This window comes from Capsaspora owczarzaki (assembly GCF_000151315.2).
Source record: "Capsaspora owczarzaki ATCC 30864 unplaced genomic scaffold supercont2.2, whole genome shotgun sequence".
In the NCBI taxonomy this organism is placed as follows: domain Eukaryota; class Filasterea; order Ministeriida; family Capsasporidae; genus Capsaspora; species Capsaspora owczarzaki.
In genome coordinates this window covers 207667-223679 of record NW_011887293.1, presented here as the reverse complement: position 1 = coordinate 223679, position 16013 = coordinate 207667, and the positions used below count along the sequence as shown (strand labels likewise).

At 54.3% G+C, this 16013-nt stretch overlaps 7 protein-coding genes across 7 annotated transcripts; 3 read left to right on the top strand and 4 right to left on the bottom strand.

Moving 5' to 3' along the window:
- Positions 1-349: 349 nt before the first annotated feature.
- On the bottom strand, positions 350-1744 carry CAOG_01250 (hypothetical protein; the record flags this gene model as incomplete). Its single annotated transcript, XM_004349720.2, has 4 exons — positions 350-436; positions 620-1039; positions 1193-1321; positions 1715-1744. The coding sequence occupies 4 exons, from the start codon at positions 1742-1744 to the stop codon at positions 350-352; spliced, it is 666 nt and encodes a 221-aa protein (XP_004349770.2).
- A 446-nt stretch (positions 1745-2190) lies between these two features.
- Positions 2191-3800, top strand: CAOG_01249 (glycerol-3-phosphate dehydrogenase; the record flags this gene model as incomplete). The annotated part of the gene is made up of 2 exons (XM_004349719.2): positions 2191-2256; positions 2811-3800. The coding sequence occupies 2 exons, from the start codon at positions 2191-2193 to the stop codon at positions 3798-3800; spliced, it is 1056 nt and encodes a 351-aa protein (XP_004349769.2).
- Positions 3801-4082: 282 nt separating this feature from the next.
- On the top strand, positions 4083-6925 carry CAOG_01248 (succinate dehydrogenase flavoprotein subunit). The gene is made up of 4 exons (XM_004349718.2): positions 4083-4144; positions 4616-6118; positions 6230-6341; positions 6444-6925. The coding sequence occupies exons 1-4, from the start codon at positions 4127-4129 to the stop codon at positions 6773-6775; spliced, it is 1965 nt and encodes a 654-aa protein (XP_004349768.1). The 5' UTR covers positions 4083-4126; the 3' UTR covers positions 6776-6925.
- A 308-nt stretch (positions 6926-7233) lies between these two features.
- CAOG_01247 (hypothetical protein) lies at positions 7234-8106 on the bottom strand (the record flags this gene model as incomplete). The annotated part of the gene is made up of 1 exon (XM_004349717.1): positions 7234-8106. One exon carries the CDS (start codon positions 8104-8106, stop codon positions 7234-7236), a length of 873 nt encoding a protein of 290 aa, XP_004349767.1.
- A 646-nt stretch (positions 8107-8752) lies between these two features.
- Positions 8753-11193, top strand: CAOG_01246 (biotin synthase). Its single transcript, XM_004349716.2, has 5 exons — positions 8753-8805; positions 9268-9663; positions 9830-9979; positions 10144-10843; positions 10938-11193. Exons 1-5 carry the CDS (start codon positions 8782-8784, stop codon positions 11039-11041), a joined length of 1374 nt encoding a protein of 457 aa, XP_004349766.2. The 5' UTR covers positions 8753-8781; the 3' UTR covers positions 11042-11193.
- On the bottom strand, positions 11136-13597 carry CAOG_01245 (rho guanine nucleotide exchange factor 4; the record flags this gene model as incomplete). Its single annotated transcript, XM_004349715.2, has 7 exons — positions 11136-11623; positions 11733-11972; positions 12024-12225; positions 12348-12487; positions 12618-12903; positions 12990-13163; positions 13295-13597. 7 exons carry the CDS (start codon positions 13595-13597, stop codon positions 11286-11288), a joined length of 1683 nt encoding a protein of 560 aa, XP_004349765.1. The 3' UTR covers positions 11136-11285.
- Positions 13598-14174: 577 nt separating this feature from the next.
- Positions 14175-15636, bottom strand: CAOG_01244 (hypothetical protein; the record flags this gene model as incomplete). The annotated part of the gene is made up of 3 exons (XM_004349714.1): positions 14175-14246; positions 14306-15494; positions 15536-15636. The coding sequence occupies 3 exons, from the start codon at positions 15634-15636 to the stop codon at positions 14175-14177; spliced, it is 1362 nt and encodes a 453-aa protein (XP_004349764.1).
- Between the last annotated feature and the right edge of the window lie 377 nt (positions 15637-16013).

Here is a 16013-nt window from a genome sequence, read left to right as displayed (position 1 = left end):
TAGGACTGGAAATTGTTTTTCCCGCCAAAAACCCCCCCCCCAAAAAAACACCAATCGACAGGACAAGCAGGACGGGTGTGTTGGTAATGGGGGCTGATGGTATTGATTCTGGGCTATGCGTTCATGGAGACCGAGAGGACACCTCGGCATCGAGGCCAGCAAGGCGTATTTTTTTTTCTTTTTGGAATGGAAGAAACTCGGTTTCAAGGTGCAACGAGCTTCACCCGATTCCTTGCCTCTCGCATACACGAAATGGCTTTGTGATATACATTCGAGCAAGTGCGACCAACCTCATGCTCGAAAACAACGGAAGGATAAACACAAAAAGTACAACCCAATCGTTTATTCACTACTGCTTCCAGAAATTTGGATTTAGCGCCAGTTTCCGTTCGAAGGATTCGTACCATTGCTTGACAACGCTTGTTGGTACATACTCCTGTGGTAGAGTCAAGTAGACACAAGGAAGATTGGGAAAGAGGAGAAGAAGAAGAAGAAAAGCGAGCAGAACAAAAACCGGTCAGAAAATCGAGCTGTTGCAATCGCAGCATCGTCCAGCCCTCAACCCCCAATCCTCCCCAGCTTCTTCCCGACCACCCTTGAGCAAAGCCACACATCTTACTTCGTTGTACTTGGGCGTAGGAGTAGAAAACGACATGGCATAGTTGAAAAAGTTGGCGAGCATCGCTTGCGTAAATCCAATCATTCCGCCTGCCTGTGATGCCTCGTCCGCTAGTGGGGTTTGCTGGGCAATGTCGTCGAGGGGCTCTATGGAAATGCCGACTTGTGCTTGGATGGACGACGCATCGTACATGTACGCGGGGTACTGCGCTTGCTCGGAGTCCATCATGGAGCCACCAAAATTCTGCTGGAAGCCGCCCATAGGCGCTGCGTTCTGGTACATGCTGGCAAACGGCGCAGCAGCTTCCGACTGCGTCGGTCGTGTCTTGGAGACGCGAAAGATGGCGCTGGGCTTCAAGTTGGAAATGAAGCCAAGGTACTGCCAGACGGGCCCCTCCGCGGACGGCCATCCAAAGTAGACCTGGACACACGGCGGCGTATTGGAGCACAAGGTTTTTTTTTTCAACAAGCAGGACCGTGGCTGAGTGAGTGCACAATGCAATACAATGGCTCGACGACGCAGCACCAGTCAGTAGGAAACCCCCATTTTCCTTCTGACAGGGCGTCCCCTCACCGCTCCACCAAAGCCTTCGTCGAATGGGATGTGCCCAAGCAGGAAGACGACCAAGTGGTTGATCTTGTCAGCATCGTCGATGGTGAAGACGACTCGCGCGGGGTCGACTGCGACTGGCTCTGTCTGGACCTGCGTTTTGCCCCGTTTCACACAGTTAGCGTTCCGTTCAGCCATTGAGGTTCAGTAGCATCCCCTACAAAGACTCCATACAACTCATTTCTTCATGCAGTGCTGTGAAATCATTGTGGATTGTGTTTGAGGATTGTTTTTGTGATGTTGGCGCTCTCTTGCTTTTCCACACACTGTGACTGAACACACAAAAAATCTCATAAAGTTGTGGATTTCGGTGGCCACTCGATACCCAGCACAAGGGGGTTTTCCCCTCGTGTGGCCACATGCAAGTACACACACAGACACACAAAACCGGCAAAAGTCCCGGCGGTCAGAAAGAGTCGAGGGTGGCGCTTGGGCCACATGCGTTTTGGAGCAGATGGATTCAAAAGGGCGTTTCTCGTTGCTTACCAGCCGGCCAGACGCAAGACAGCCAAACATGAATGAAGTAGTTTACTCGAGCGTCAATCTTAGGAGGAGATCAGTGGTGGCCAAAGCGAGACTGGGGCGAATGGAACGATGGCGGCTGCGGTTTTAGACTGGCAGCTGTCCGCTTCTGAATTAGGAGCATTTTCCCGCGCTGAGCATTTGCAAAAGAGGGAGAGAGAGAGAGATGTGACCCCAGCTGAATTGTGGCTGTGTGTGTGCTTGCCACTAAAAACCAGCACATGTGTCTTTGAAAAAAACACCAAAAAACCAGAAAAATACATTGGCTCTGTGCTTTTGCATTAGGATTTCTTTGTCCTTTACTCTTCTATTTTTGCTTGCTGCTCTACCTCCCTTCTTCTCGCAACATTTGCTGCATCCATTTTTTCTATTCTCTTTGTTAGTTTTTTTTTTATCTTAGTTTTTTCCAATAGCTGTTCAAGGAAGCAGATATGGTCAACATGAGTCCTCTTTCTGTAGCCCTTGGCATCATGTCAAAGCCGATCGTTCAGCTTCCACCACAGAAGGTACAAAAAAACCAGGAAAACAACCCCCCAAAAAACTCAAAAGCCGGAAACAAGAAAAAAAGAGCTCCATGACACACGTGGAACAGCAAGCTTGAGCTCGGTTTTGCTGGATAGCGTCGCCGAGGTCGAAAGGGAAAACAACAAGCAAAGAAGGGTGAACTGAAGAGTAGCGCAAGCAGGGGTACCAGATCGAGTGTGAACAGTGAACTCGGCCGTATCGCTTGCTCCTTTCAATCCAATGTTTTTTTTTATCATTCAAAAGGAGAATCGCTTCAATTTGCAGCCACTTTGCTTCCATGCACTCCCCACTGAAACCCGCCGCCACAGCCATTCCCCATCTCGTTCGACCTACACACGCCACTCTACTCTCTCGCTCGGGCGCGCTTTGCACAACCCCTTGGCTGAAACTCACTTCCCCCAAATTGAAATCTGATTCTGCGTCACCCCGCTCTGCTTTGTCGCTTTGGTTTCCGATCCATTGCGGTTTGTTGATTGTGCAACCGTGGTGAACTCATCCCGCCTCTGATTTCTCTGACTCTTGATTTTCTGATCAGGTTGCCGTGTTTGGCGGCGGGTCGTTCGGGACGGCGATGGCCGTTGCAGTCGCCCGAAATGGGCATCGCGTTGCCATTCTGGTCCGAGACGCTCAGGTTGCCAACGAAATCAACACCCAGCACACCAACTCAAAGTACATTGGCGATCTGCCACTGCCCCACAACGTCACTGCGACTACAGACATTAACGAAGCGCTGGCCGGCGTCAGTTTCATCTTCCACGCCATCCCGGCGCAGACGACCTTTGACTTCCTCGAGCACCGCAAGACGGTTATTCCCGCGGACGTGCCAATCATCTCGACATCCAAGGGCATCTCGACCGAGTCGCTCAAGCTCATGAGCGACTTGATCCCCGAGGCGCTCGGTCGCACCAACCAGCCACTCGCCTACCTGTCCGGCCCTTCCTTTGCCAAAGAGGTGATTCAAAATCTGCCCACGGCAGTCGTTGTCGCGTCCGTGGCAACCGAGGTCGCCCAGCGTGTGCAGTGCCTCATGTCCTCGACCACCTTCCGTGTCTACACGACCGACGATGTCACTGGCGTCGAGGTTGGCGGCGCACTCAAAAACCCGCTGGCCATCGGCGCAGGCGTCATCCACGGCATGGGGTTTGGAAACAACGCACTTGCCATTCTTGTGACGCGCGGCTGCTCTGAGATGAAAAAGCTTGCCATCCAGCTCGGAGGCAAGCCCGAGACGCTCGCTGGGCTCTCGGGTTTTGGCGACCTGATGCTGACCTGCCACTCGGCCATGTCCCGAAATCGCACGGTCGGCTACCGACTCGGCAAGGGAGAAACGCTCCAGGCGATTCTCGCGTCGATGGCCGAGGTTGCAGAGGGTGTTCCGACCGCTGGCGCGGTTGTGCGGCTCGCAGCGCGCGAGAAGCTCGATCTGCCCATTTTCAAAGCCATTGGCGACCTGCTCGACGGCAAGCTGGCCGCCATGCAGGCTCTTGAGCATCTTATGACGCTGCCCCTTCGTGCCGAGGATTGAGAGACAAGCTGGCGTTTGCTTTTTTTGTGCCGGCGGGAAGTTTGGGTTTGTGTTACCCACCTCGTTCTCGCTCCCTCTGCCCCTGCCTTGTATGTTTGTTTTTGTTTGATTCCTTTGTTTGTTAAAATTCCACCACATTTGTTGTTGCTCTGCTGTCGTTTGCGTTGTTTTTTTCCCCCCTAAAATCCAAACTACTGTCAAAAGTCTTGCTTTTGTGCATTTGCTTTTTGCTCCAATATTATTGTTTGTTATTCCTTGTATTCATTATTTCCACTCCTTCACGTTGTAATCCAGTCCTCAACCTTTGCTTAGAAATCCATTGCAAAATGCTTGCTGCATCGCGTGTAAGTCGAACAACCTTTTTTTTTTTTTTTTTTTTCTGTTCGCTTTTTTCTCGTGGTTTTCCAGCCGCCCCGGTTTTGTTCAACAACACTCGAAGCCATTCAACGTACCAAATGCTGTAGTCGTGCCTCTCATCATTCCAGCCGACGAGCGCTTGGTTTGACGACCTTCTCAAACCAAAAAAAAAAAAAAAAAAAAAAAAAAAAATCGCTCTTCTTTTTGTTCAATCAAATGACAATTGACTCAAAAAAAAAAAAAAAAAAAAAAAAAAAAAAAAAAAAAAAAAAAAGGCGATCTTCCGTTTCTTCTTCTTCTTCTTCTTGTTCTTGTTCTTCTTCTTCTTTCCAATCATCACTCGCACTTTGCCACACTCGCACGCACGCACTCGCACTGCGTCTCTGCAATTGGATGCTGATCGTGCTCTTTTGGTGTGTCTTGTGCTCACCTGTGCCCCTTTTGGACTGGACTTTCAGAGCCTCGTTCCGAGGATGACTGCCCTTGCGCGCGGGTTTGCGACTGGCGCCAATGTGCCCAGCCGCACTGCTGCTGCTGCTGCTGCCACCCCGAAGGATCAGCTGTCCAAGGCGTACCCAATCATCGACCACGACTTTGACGCGGTCGTTGTGGGCGCCGGCGGTGCTGGCCTGCGCGCCGCGTTCGGCCTGTCCAGCCAGGGCTTCAAGACGGCCTGCATCACCAAGCTCTTCCCAACACGCTCGCACACGGTTGCGGCGCAGGGCGGCATCAACGCCGCGCTCGGCAACATGGGCCCCGACGACTGGCGCTGGCACATGTACGACACGGTCAAGGGCAGCGACTGGCTCGGCGACCAGGACGCCATCCACTACATGACCCGCGAGGCGCCCCAGGCCGTCGTCGAGCTCGAGCACTACGGCGTGCCATTCTCGCGCACGGAAGAGGGTAAGATCTACCAACGCCCCTTCGGCGGCCAGTCCCTCAACTATGGCAAGGGCGGCCAGGCGCAGCGATGCGCCGCCGTCGCCGATCGCACCGGCCACTCTCTTTTGCACACACTCTACGGCCAGTCGCTCCGCTACGACACGCAGTACTTTATCGAGTACTTTGCCCTCGACCTGATCATGGAGAATGGCGAGTGCCGCGGCGTCATTGCCATCAACATGGAGGACGGCTCCATCCACCGCTTCCGCTCGCACAACACCGTCCTCGCCACCGGCGGCTATGGACGCGCCTACTTCTCGTGCACCTCTGCGCACACCTGCACTGGTGACGGCAACGCCATGGTCTCGCGTGCCGGCCTGCCGCTCTCGGATCTCGAGTTTGTCCAATTCCACCCCACCGGCATCTACGGTGCGGGCTGCCTCATCACCGAGGGCTCTCGTGGCGAGGGTGGCTACCTGCTCAACAGCAAGGGTGAGCGCTTTATGGAGCGCTACGCCCCGACCGCCAAGGACCTCGCCTCGCGCGACGTCGTCTCGCGCGCCATGACGATCGAGATCCGCGAGGGCCGTGGCGTTGGCCCCGAGCAGGACCACGTCTACCTCCAGCTCTCGCACATCCCCGCCGAGATTCTCGCCGAGCGTCTGCCCGGCATCTCTGAGACTGCCCACATTTTCGCGGGCGTCGACGTCACCAAGGAGCCCATCCCTGTGCTCCCCACCGTCCACTACAACATGGGTGGCATCCCGACCAACTACTACGGCCAGGCGCTCACGCACGCCAACGGCAAGGACTCGATCGTCAAGGGCCTCTACGCCGCCGGCGAGGCCGCCTGCGCTTCCGTGCACGGCGCCAACCGTCTCGGCGCCAACTCTCTGCTCGACATTGTCGTCTTTGGCCGCGCCTGCGCCAACCACATTGCCGCCAACGCCAAGCCCGGCACTCCCCACCGCGCTCTGCCCAAGGGTGCTGGCGAGCAGTCCATTGCCAACCTCGACGCTCTCCGCTACGCCAACGGCCGTATTCCCACTGCCGCACTTCGTCTGAAGATGCAAAAGGTGAGAGTCACTGCGGGGTTTTGAGTCTTTGACTTTGAGGTTGCTTGTTCTGGAGACTCAGTTTGGACTGCCGTTTTTTTTTTTTTTTTTTTTCTTGTTCTCCTCACACAGGTCATGCAAACGCACGCTGCCGTCTTCCGAACGGGCGATGTCTTGCAAGAAGGCTGCAAGCTGATTGGCGACGTTTACTCTGAGATGGCTGACCTGAAGGTTCACGACCGAGGTGAGTGCTGGATTTTTTTTTGTTTGTTTGTTGGCCGCTTATTTGCTCGTGGGCCCCCTCTCATTCGCTCACTCACTCCTCTTCTGCAATTGCACCAACCAGGCATGGTCTGGAACTCGGACTTGATCGAGACGCTCGAGCTTCAAAACTTGATGATCAACGCCGCCCAAACCATGATTTCGGCTGAGGCGCGCAAGGAGTCGCGCGGTGCTCATGCCCGCGAGGACTACAAGGCTCGCTCGGACGAGTTTGATTATTCCAAGCCTCTCGCTGGTCAAACAAAGCGACCCTTCAACGAGCACTGGCGCAAGCACACGTTGTCGACCATCGATCCCCTCACTGGCCGTGTCCAACTTGACTACCGCCCTGTTATCGACGACACTCTTGATGAGAAGGAATGCAAGCCTGTTCCTCCCACTCTCCGTGTCTATTAAAAGCAAGCCAAACAGCGACAGCAGGCAAATGGTCCCCCTTTTTTATTTGTTCTGTTGGCGAGTTGTTGTTGTTGCTGTCTCCCTCCGCCCTTCGTTTGGAGCTTCTTTTTTTTTTGTTACATCCGTATCCACAATAAACAATCCCTTCACTTTTGTTTTCTCCGTGTGCAGCACAATGCAAAGTCAGCTGAAGCATGCCAACGCGCACGCACGAGCATTTGCAAGAATTCACCTCGACCATACTTTTTCGTGTATGCCAAGCTGCGAACCGCGATCCTGAACACCCTCAACTGAAGAGCTTTTTTTGAGAATGGTTTCATTGTTTCCTGCCAAGCCAAAGGAAAAGTCCTCGACGTGACCTCCCACAACAAAAAACGAAGACAACATTTTCGACATTGAAAGCTGCGGCAATTGCCGCGACACAAACGCATCCACACCAGGTTCCCAGGCAAACCAGCTTAATTGAGGGCCGGCAGCGGATCGGAACGTGAAAAGACGGGATCGCTCAGATTGGCCCAATAAAAATCCTCGTGGCAGTCCTTGGCGGCTGTAACATACTGACCGCAGATGTCCGGCTTGGTCCAATCATGACCTTTCAGCCAGACAAGCGGGATGTAGACCAACTTGTGCCAGGTTGTCGGGTTCGCAAACCTCTGATACGCTGGTGCCCACTCAACACCAACGACGTAGTTGCCAACGATGTCCACAAACCGAACATACGCTGACGCTGCCATCGAAGCGAGGTAATGGACAGGCGAGTTGAGTTCCGTGCTTGGCTGACCCATACCAAACCGATTTGAGCGCAACTTGACGACTGGGCACTGGAGTGCATTGACAACATCGCACACGTATGGCAGGTCCTCATTCAGCAGCTCGTTCCCGGAGAGATCAAGCGTCGTGACTTGCAAGAGAGAGAGGTCGCCGAGACGGTCTTGGAGATATGTTTTCAAGCCATCCATGGTAGTAAGGGCGTCAGAGAACTTGCTCTTGCCATAGCAAGTCGAAACGACAGCGCCATCCTTGAGGGCGAGTACGCCGTTCACGACGCCCATGAAGCGAGTATCGAACTCTCGCGGCTGAGCAATCAGAGTTCTGGGTGCACCCACCTCCTGCTCCAGCAACCGTTGAAGAAGACTGAGAGCAGCCAGTCGTCGTTGGGTCGCAGCACGGTCCGGGGGTAGCTCGGCCAGCACAGCGCGCTGGAACGGGTCCTTGTCGATGAGAACGACGTCGGTGACCTGCCACTTGCGCAAAGGGTTGTCTTCCGGCAGAGCCAATGTGTCTTTGAGAAGAGAGTTGCCATCAATAACGTCTCCAAGGGTGAGGACCATCGCTAAAGAATGAACGGGTGGAAAAGGAAGAATCAAAACTAAATTAAGGGATGGTGCGCCAACTTACTCGAGCTCCTTTATGTACACGAACTGGGCGAACTCCATGAGGAGCTCGATGACGTCGACCTTTAAGCTCTCGCGCAGTTGATCGATGAAATGATGCTTGCCCCCTTGTTCTGTCATTCTCGTTGCTGCTTGTCTTTTGATCCTTTTTTGATATTTGTGATCGCTGTACTTGGATGATGTTGCTACCTGCCCTCGCGCGCCGGGCTGAAAGTGCAAGATGGTCGTTGTGCAGTTTTTGCTGCCTGCTGGAAGCGCAAACAGAATCTCGCAACTCTGTGCAGTCAAGAAAAGGGCGTCGTCGAAAGTGTTGGCGAGTGAAGCGTCCTTGCTTAAGTCCGGATTCCCTCCCATCTCATCTTTTCTCTGCGACCCTCTCCTTGTCTTTGTTCGATTCCAACTCCCCTTATTTCCAAAAGTGTTGTTCTACGGTTGGCGGCGAAAACCAACTGTTGCTCCTCGGAAAACTAAAATGCTCCCGGCAACCACGGCAGAAAAAAAAAAGTGTTGCTCTCGATTCCTGACTCCTCTGCATCTGAATTCGTTTCGTACATTCACGTCTCGACTCACTCATTCTTTTTGACATTTTTTTTTTTTATTTTTACCGGCAACATGCTTGTTTCGACTGTGACTGTGGTAAAAAAAAAAAAAATATTGGGAAGAAGCGCAAAAATGACATTGAAAAAAAAACCAGGCTTATCGCGCTCCAACGACTCTGTTGTGTGTGTGTTTGTTTGCTGCTCGTCTGGCTTTTGTGATGAATGAGAGAACAACAACAAACAACAAAACCGATAGCTGAGGACTTGAATTTCAGCTGATGCAGCGAACACGGTCAACAGACACGGAAGAGTCGGCAATCCAAAAGAGTCATTGATTCCAAATCAATGGAAAATCAGTGGAAAAATCAATGGAAAAAAAAAAAGAAAAAAAAAAGTCACGGTTAATAATTGATTTTTTTTTATTGTATTTTTGGTCACTTTCGAATGATCAGCGAAAGATTGAAAAGCAAAAACGAATGGAAGCGTTTTGATGATCATGAATCAGAGTGCTGAACTTGGATTGAACTGAATTGGATTGCTGCTGCTTGGCTTGGAATAGGCGCGATTGCTGCGAAAGCCGACAGGTGTCCTCCACGCCCAAGCCGCCGTGCTCGCAGCCACCCAGCCGATGATGAGGATGGCGATGGCAATGACGATGAGCGGCGGCGTTCGTCACCAGTCTGCAAGCGCGAGTGCAAAGACAGAGTGCTGCGGCGGCGGCTGCCATGCGCCAAAGCAGCCAAACGCAGACATTGCTGCTGCTGCTGCTGCCAGTGGTCACGCATCGTCCATCAACGCACAGCCACCAACGGCCCCAAAGAAGAAGACGACCAACGAGGCGTTCAACGAGCTCACGGAAACCGCCCGGCGTGACATTCGCATCCGTCACGACTGGACGCGCGCAGAGATTCAGGAGATTTTCGACACTCCCCTGCTCGATCTGATGTACCGCGCGGTAAGGCATTGCCCCCACCAACAAAAGTAGCACACGCACACGCGCTTTTAAAAAATGGCGTTTTGGGTCTTTGTATTGTGCTGCCGTTTGCTTGACTTTGGCTGCAGAACGTCTCATTTTTGTTGCTCACACCTTGCATTGCACACGTTCTGGTTCTGGCTTCCAGGCAACCGTCCATCGCACGCACCACGACCCACGCCAGGTGCAGCAATGCACGCTGTTGTCCATCAAAACCGGTGGATGCTCGGAAGACTGCGCCTACTGCCCGCAATCCTCCAAATACACAACCAACGTTAAGGCCGAGCGCTTGATGCAGGTAACACGCAAACCGCCGGCGTTTGTGTGTGTGTGTGTGTGTGTGTGTGTGTGTGTGTGTGTGTGTGTGTGTGTGTGTGTGTGTGTGTGTGTGTGTGTGTGTGTGTGTTTCTTTCTTTTTTTCTTTTTTTTTTTTCGCGACCAACTCACCATCTGGCATTGCAGCTCCAAAGTGTCGTAGACGCCGCTCGAAAGGCCAAAGAGGCTGGAAGCACGCGATTCTGCATGGGTGCTGCGTGGCGTGATGTCATTCACCGAAAGTCCAACTTTGCGCACGTTCTGGAGATGGTGAGCGAGGTCCGCAGCATGGGCCTCGAGGTGTGTGCGACCCTCGGCATGCTGAGCCCCGAGCAAGCCGTGCAACTCAAGAACGCCGGCTTGACTGCCTACAACCACAACCTCGACACGTCGCGCGAATTCTACCCCAAGATTATCACCACGCGAACATACGACGAACGACTAAACACGATCGCAAACGCTCGCGATGCCGGTCTTTCCGTCTGCTCTGGCGGCATCATTGGATTGGGCGAGGACCTCAACGACCGCGTCGGCCTCTTGCACACACTGTCAACGCTCCCGACCCACCCCGAATCCGTCCCGGTCAACGCGCTGGTCCCGGTTCCAGGCACACCCCTGGGCGACCGTGAGAAGGTCAAGATTTGGGAAATGGTGCGCATGATTGCGACTGCCCGCATTCTGATGCCCGGGTCGATGGTGCGCCTGTCTGCGGGCCGCGTCAATTTTACTCCCATCGAGCAGGCGCTCTGCTTCTTTGCTGGCGCCAACTCAATCTTCACCGGCGATAAGCTGCTCACCACCGCCAACAACGCCTTCAATGATGATCAGACCCTGTTCAACTTGCTTGGTAAGCGTCCGTTCTGCTTCTTGTTGGTTTAGTAGGCTGATTGCCCATCTAATTTTCTCTACACATTGCCAACTCACTTCTTGCAAACTTGCAGGCCTCGTTGGCAAAGAGCCCAACTTTGACCAAGGCCCTGTGCGTGCTACCGAGTCAGCAGAGGTGGAGAGTGACGCTTCCTCCGCAGAGCCCGTTCGTGCTTAATGAGGCGGGCGAGCGTAACCACCGATCGATGTGGCGTATTGTTTCATTTTGGCTTTGATCATTGTCTGTGTGGTTGTGTGTCTGTTTTTTTTTTCTTTGAGGCTTGTTCTTAAATTCACAACTCGAAAACAACACATAGATAAAGTGCAAACACTTCACATGACAACACCATCATCCTTCACACCAGCCACAAAAGCAAGCGAGAGAAAAACAAAAAAGAAAAAAACACCAAGGTCAACTCGGTTTACTCTTTGTCAGTTCGGAACTTGGAGCCCTTGGAACCCTTCCTTGTCTGGCCAGGAGAGTCTTCCAAAGGACTGCCTGGCTCGTCGACAGGAGTGCCCGAGTCCTGCTCTGTCGATGCCAGATTGGTGTTACTGCTCTTGCCCTTGATGGAAAACCAGTTGCCGCGGGAGGACTTTTTCGCCATGTTGCTCACACCAAACCCTGCCGACGGGGGCGAAGACGAGGTGGGGCTATTCACACCAGCAGGTAGAGGTGAAGCGGGTCCGGGCGAATTCATGGGCGAGGTCGAAGCGACTGCAGCCAACGTTGGCGCGGGTTGCAGCATACCCTTCTTTCCTGTTGTCGAAGAAAGACCGAGCAAAACCAAACAAGTTAAACGACAGCTTTTGGTGCACTACAAAAAACACACATAGAACAAAAGAAAAACCAGTGCAGCTGCACTTACGAAGTGTCGGGCGCTTCTTCTCCATCCGCTTCTCGGCCATTTCGGCAACACGCGCGGTGCGGGCGGCGGTCTTTTCTTGCTCGAGCCGGAATGCATCGAGCCACTTTTGCTTCTCGGCAATGTTCTTGGCGATCAGAACGTACGTCTTGCTCTTTTTGTCTTTGCGGTGAACACGCCATGCATTGGTCACTGGTGTGCCGCTCTGAGAGACTACATCGACAACATGCACGATGAGATTGACTGGCAACAAGCAGACAGAGAGCACGACAAAAATGCGTCCCCCAAACTTACTTGCACCGTCTGCAATATCCTCAATCGCAAACAAGTTTGTTGGCAACCGGCTCTTGAACTGAAGGCGCTTGTTGTCCTTTTTGCCGTAGACAAGTAGCGAATCATACAAAAAGAAGGAGCGCTCTTGCGCACGTCCATGGGAGATTTTCACCAGTGCACCTTCGCGGATGAGCTCTGTGCAGGTTTCCGTAATGTCAGGCCCCTATAAATGGTTTGTTTGCGGTGCCGGATTACAGCAGCATGAAGAGAAGGTTAGATTCACGGAGCAGAAGAACGGCATTTTTTTACGCCGTGATAACAAAGCATCCTTTCGCTCTGCCTTACCTCCCAGCCATCAACTGTCGTCTGCCACTCGACCATCTTTTCATACTCCTCCAAGAGACGTTTGGCTTCGTTGATTTCGACCGCGACTTCTTTCATGGCGTCCAGCGCCGCAAGAACATTGCCGTGATCGGGATGGTCGTCTGGGGTGTATTTTAGCAGCTCCTGCATTGTCGGTTGTCAAAGAGAGCAACAAGGCAACACACGATGAGGACAAGAAACACGACAGGCACTCATGAAAGCGCCGACTTCCAGAAGAAAAGACGTCCGTACCTTCAAGAGCAAGGGATACTTGCAAATGCGTTGAATCGGAGTCAGCAAGAACCCTTCCAGCGAAATGTGGGCACCTGCAATGAGTTGGCAGCCCTGTGCAATGCAAAAGGAGACAAAGCGTGTTCAGTGCGGTGAGCAAAGAGTCGATGGAGGTGAATCCTAATGCATTTGAAACACCAACCATAAAGAAGGCCTTGAGCTGCGCGTCTTTGCGCAAATGAATCATCTCCTGCACGGCCTCCGGATGGTTGTTGCAGTAGTCCGAGTACATTTTAAATCCCTCTTTCTGCTCTCGGAGCAAAAAACAAGCAAGTGAGGCACTTTTTGGGCAGCGCATCCCGAACAAGCTAATTTCTTTCCTCCATCACTTACATGTTTTGAGAAGCAAGCACCCAGCATGCTCTCGTAGCTCGGGCTGGGTTGGACGCAGTCTTGAATGGACGCCAGGAAGCTGGTTTGGAACGCCAGCATGTCCTCGATGTTGGCGAACAGACGCTGAATGAGATCGGCAGGCATGTCGCGCTGAACCATGGGCTTCAAATAACCCTGTCAAAGCATCATCAGATGACGAAATGGGTGTTGGCGAATGCATTTTTTCACGACAAGTCCACGAAAAGGGTAGAGCAAACCTTTCCCCCTTTCCCATTTCCCGCCACACCAGCACTTACATCAATCACTAGCTTGAGATCGCCCACGTAATCCCCCTCTGTCTTGGCAATCTCGGCGACGACATTCGCACGCGTTTCACGCCGCTTGAGGTCCTTGGCTGCTCGCTCTTCTTCGGTCGGCGCAGCAGGTTCGCTCGACGCACTGGCCCCGTCCTCGCCCGCTTCGGGAATCTGCGGGACCTCGGGAACTTGAGGGACCTGTGGAACTTGCGGGACCTGCGGAACTTGCGGAACTGCATCAGCGTCGCCGACGCCATGCTGGTATTGCCCAGCCCCACTGCGGTTACGCTTTACGCTCGCCGCCTGGAACATGGGTTTGACGCGGACGCGGAAATCTTCTCCTTCCGGTGTTGCCTCGGCCGGCGTGTCGCTTGATGCTGCTGCTGTTGTTGTTGCTGTTGTTGTTGATTCTTGAATGGGCGTATTGGCTCTGTCGACAGGCGAGCCCCGACTGTTAATTGGCGGCTTTGGAGGCTTTGCTGGGCGCGCAGGATCGCCGGAGCGTGGGGGAGCTGGCGGAGGAACACGCGCGGGTTTAGCTGGCTCAGCAGATGACGGGGAGGCAACAGTTGTGGGCACAGCTGGCTCGGGCGTTGACGACGGCACGGCGTCAGACAAAGCCGTTTCCACAACAGGTGCTGCTACCGCTGGTTCCGCAACAGGTGCTGCTACCGCTGATTCCTCAGCAGCAGCAAGTGACTTGGCATAGGACGAGCCAGGAAGGACTAGAACGGTGGATGACAGGTCTGTCATCGACCCGTGAGCAGAATTGGACCGCGAAGAGGCATAACTGCTGCTGGAGAGTGGTGCGCTTGTAATGGCAGCTGGTGGCGGTCGGGAAGAAGGCGATTGGATCTTGGCCGCGGAAGGTCCGTCCAAATTCAAGCCGTTAATGCCGGAAGAAACACGAGCTGAAGCCGGAGAGACGCTCGGCGAGTTGTTGCTGTTGTTGTTGCTGCTGCTGCTGGTGTTGGTGGGAATGCTGGAGCGAGTCTTTGATTGGGAAGGCGATACTCCTACCGCGTCGCCGCCATACATGGACTTGCGCGATGCCACCGTGCCGCCTCCACTATTTCCATCGTCAATGTACGACATGCGCGAGCCAGTGCGCGAGCCCTTGGCGGACTCGGCGAGAATAGCGCGCCTCAGAGTCGCTTGGTCAACGACGGGTGAAATGGCTGCCTCGTTGCTGGCGACAATTTGGGCAATAATATCTTCGGTCGAGACAGCAGGCGAAATCTTGTTGGCGCGTTGGCGCGATGCCGCCGAGAGCTGCGTGGTTGGCTCTGTTGAGAGCGGCTGCGCAGGTGGGGGTCGCGCCCGAGATTGCTGCAGTTTTGCCTCAACAAAGGCTCGCGATGGTTTGGTCGCAGGCACGGCAGGCTTTGAGCCTGCAGAAGTGGGTGGGGACGGAGGCGGGGCGTTTTTCGTCACAACGGGTCCTGCAGGCACGGCCGTGGGCGGAGTGGGCTTTGCGGGAGCTGTTGCAGGGGTGGCCGGGGTGGGCTTTGTGGTAGGAGCTGGCGTTGGCTTTGAAGGGGCCGCGACAGGGGTGGACGTCGCCGCGGCCGCAGTAGTAGTCGTAGTAGCAGCAGTAGTAGTAGTAGCAGCAGCAGCAGCAACAGCAGCAGCAGCAGCAGCAGTGACTGGCGCGGCAAACGTATCTGCAGTGGTGGTGTCAAGTACATTACCAATCGATCGTCGCTTGACGTGCTTGGAAGCGTTCGGCGGTGCTGGCCGTGAAAACTTGGCAGGCGCTGTTCCGATGGCCTTGGTCGAAGCCTGGACCTGCACGGCATCAAACTCGGCGCTGATGGGACGCGAGTGTGACTTTTCGGACGACGGTGTGGAGACACCGCTCGTTGCTGTTAAATCCGACAGCGAGCCGGCCAGAGAGCGCGCGGATTCCTGAATCGGAGGAGCCGCGGCAGTAGCGTCATTGCCGTTGACGAGTGGTTTGGAGAAGTCTGCAGTGCTTGGATGAGTCAGATCGTCCACGGAGCCCGTGGTGGAGCGCGGAGGAGGCGTCGGGGCGCGGCTCAAATTGGCCAGATCGTCGACCGATCCGGTGGTTGAGCGTGGAGGAGGCGTCGGGGCTCGACTTCCGCCGGGCTCGCCGTCGTCGACTGTGTTTGCATCGGTCGCGGAAGAGGCTGCATCATGCGGGGCGAGATCTGCCTCGGTGTCGACGGACGTAGCGGCAAATGCGCTGTGTGCTGGTCGTGACTCAGCAACAGCATCCCCGCTGACGCCTTCATCCAATGCGCGTGCAGGCGGCGTGGGTGGCCTGCTGCTGCCGGCTTCGTTCTGATCATCTGCTCTGGGCGGCGGCGTTGGCGGCGGACCGTCATCGTAGACGCTTTCCCTCTGCTGTTGTGCATCTTCTGCGGCGCCCGGGCTCGCCTGGACTGGCTCGGCATCACCATTGCGGGCGTGCGCATCATCGGGCTGCTCTTGGTCCTGGGTGGCACTGGCACTGGCACTGGCACTGGCGTCGGCCTCGCCCTGTTGCGGTTGAGATTGGTGATTGTGCTTATCACTGGCCAAATCTTGGGTGGCAGCGTCGTCGTCGCCGTTGGTCGCCCCATCGGACGCGAGTGGGGATGCATGCGCAGCAGTAGTAGCCGTCGTAGTTGTAGCAGCAGCAGCAGCAGCAGCGGGAGTGTCGAGAGCAGAGCCGCCGCAGGTCGGTCAGCTGCTGGAACGAGCTTGGTCGACGCAGCCCGGA

What these genes read in the sequence shown, in the direction of transcription:
- CAOG_01246 (XM_004349716.2), top strand. Translation starts at nt 8,782, where the DNA reads ATGCTTGTTTCGACTGTGACTGTG. An exon ending in TTGTTTCGACTGTGACTGTG is followed by an intron (nt 8,806 to 9,267) that starts GTAAAAAAAAAA and finishes GGCTTGGAATAG; the next exon opens with GCGCGATTGCTGCGAAAGCC. An exon ending in AGGCCGAGCGCTTGATGCAG is followed by an intron (nt 9,980 to 10,143) that starts GTAACACGCAAA and finishes CTGGCATTGCAG; the next exon opens with CTCCAAAGTGTCGTAGACGC.
- CAOG_01248 (XM_004349718.2), top strand. An exon ending in TTCGTCTGAAGATGCAAAAG is followed by an intron (nt 6,119 to 6,229) that starts GTGAGAGTCACT and finishes CTCCTCACACAG; the next exon opens with GTCATGCAAACGCACGCTGC. An exon ending in CCTGAAGGTTCACGACCGAG is followed by an intron (nt 6,342 to 6,443) that starts GTGAGTGCTGGA and finishes TGCACCAACCAG; the next exon opens with GCATGGTCTGGAACTCGGAC.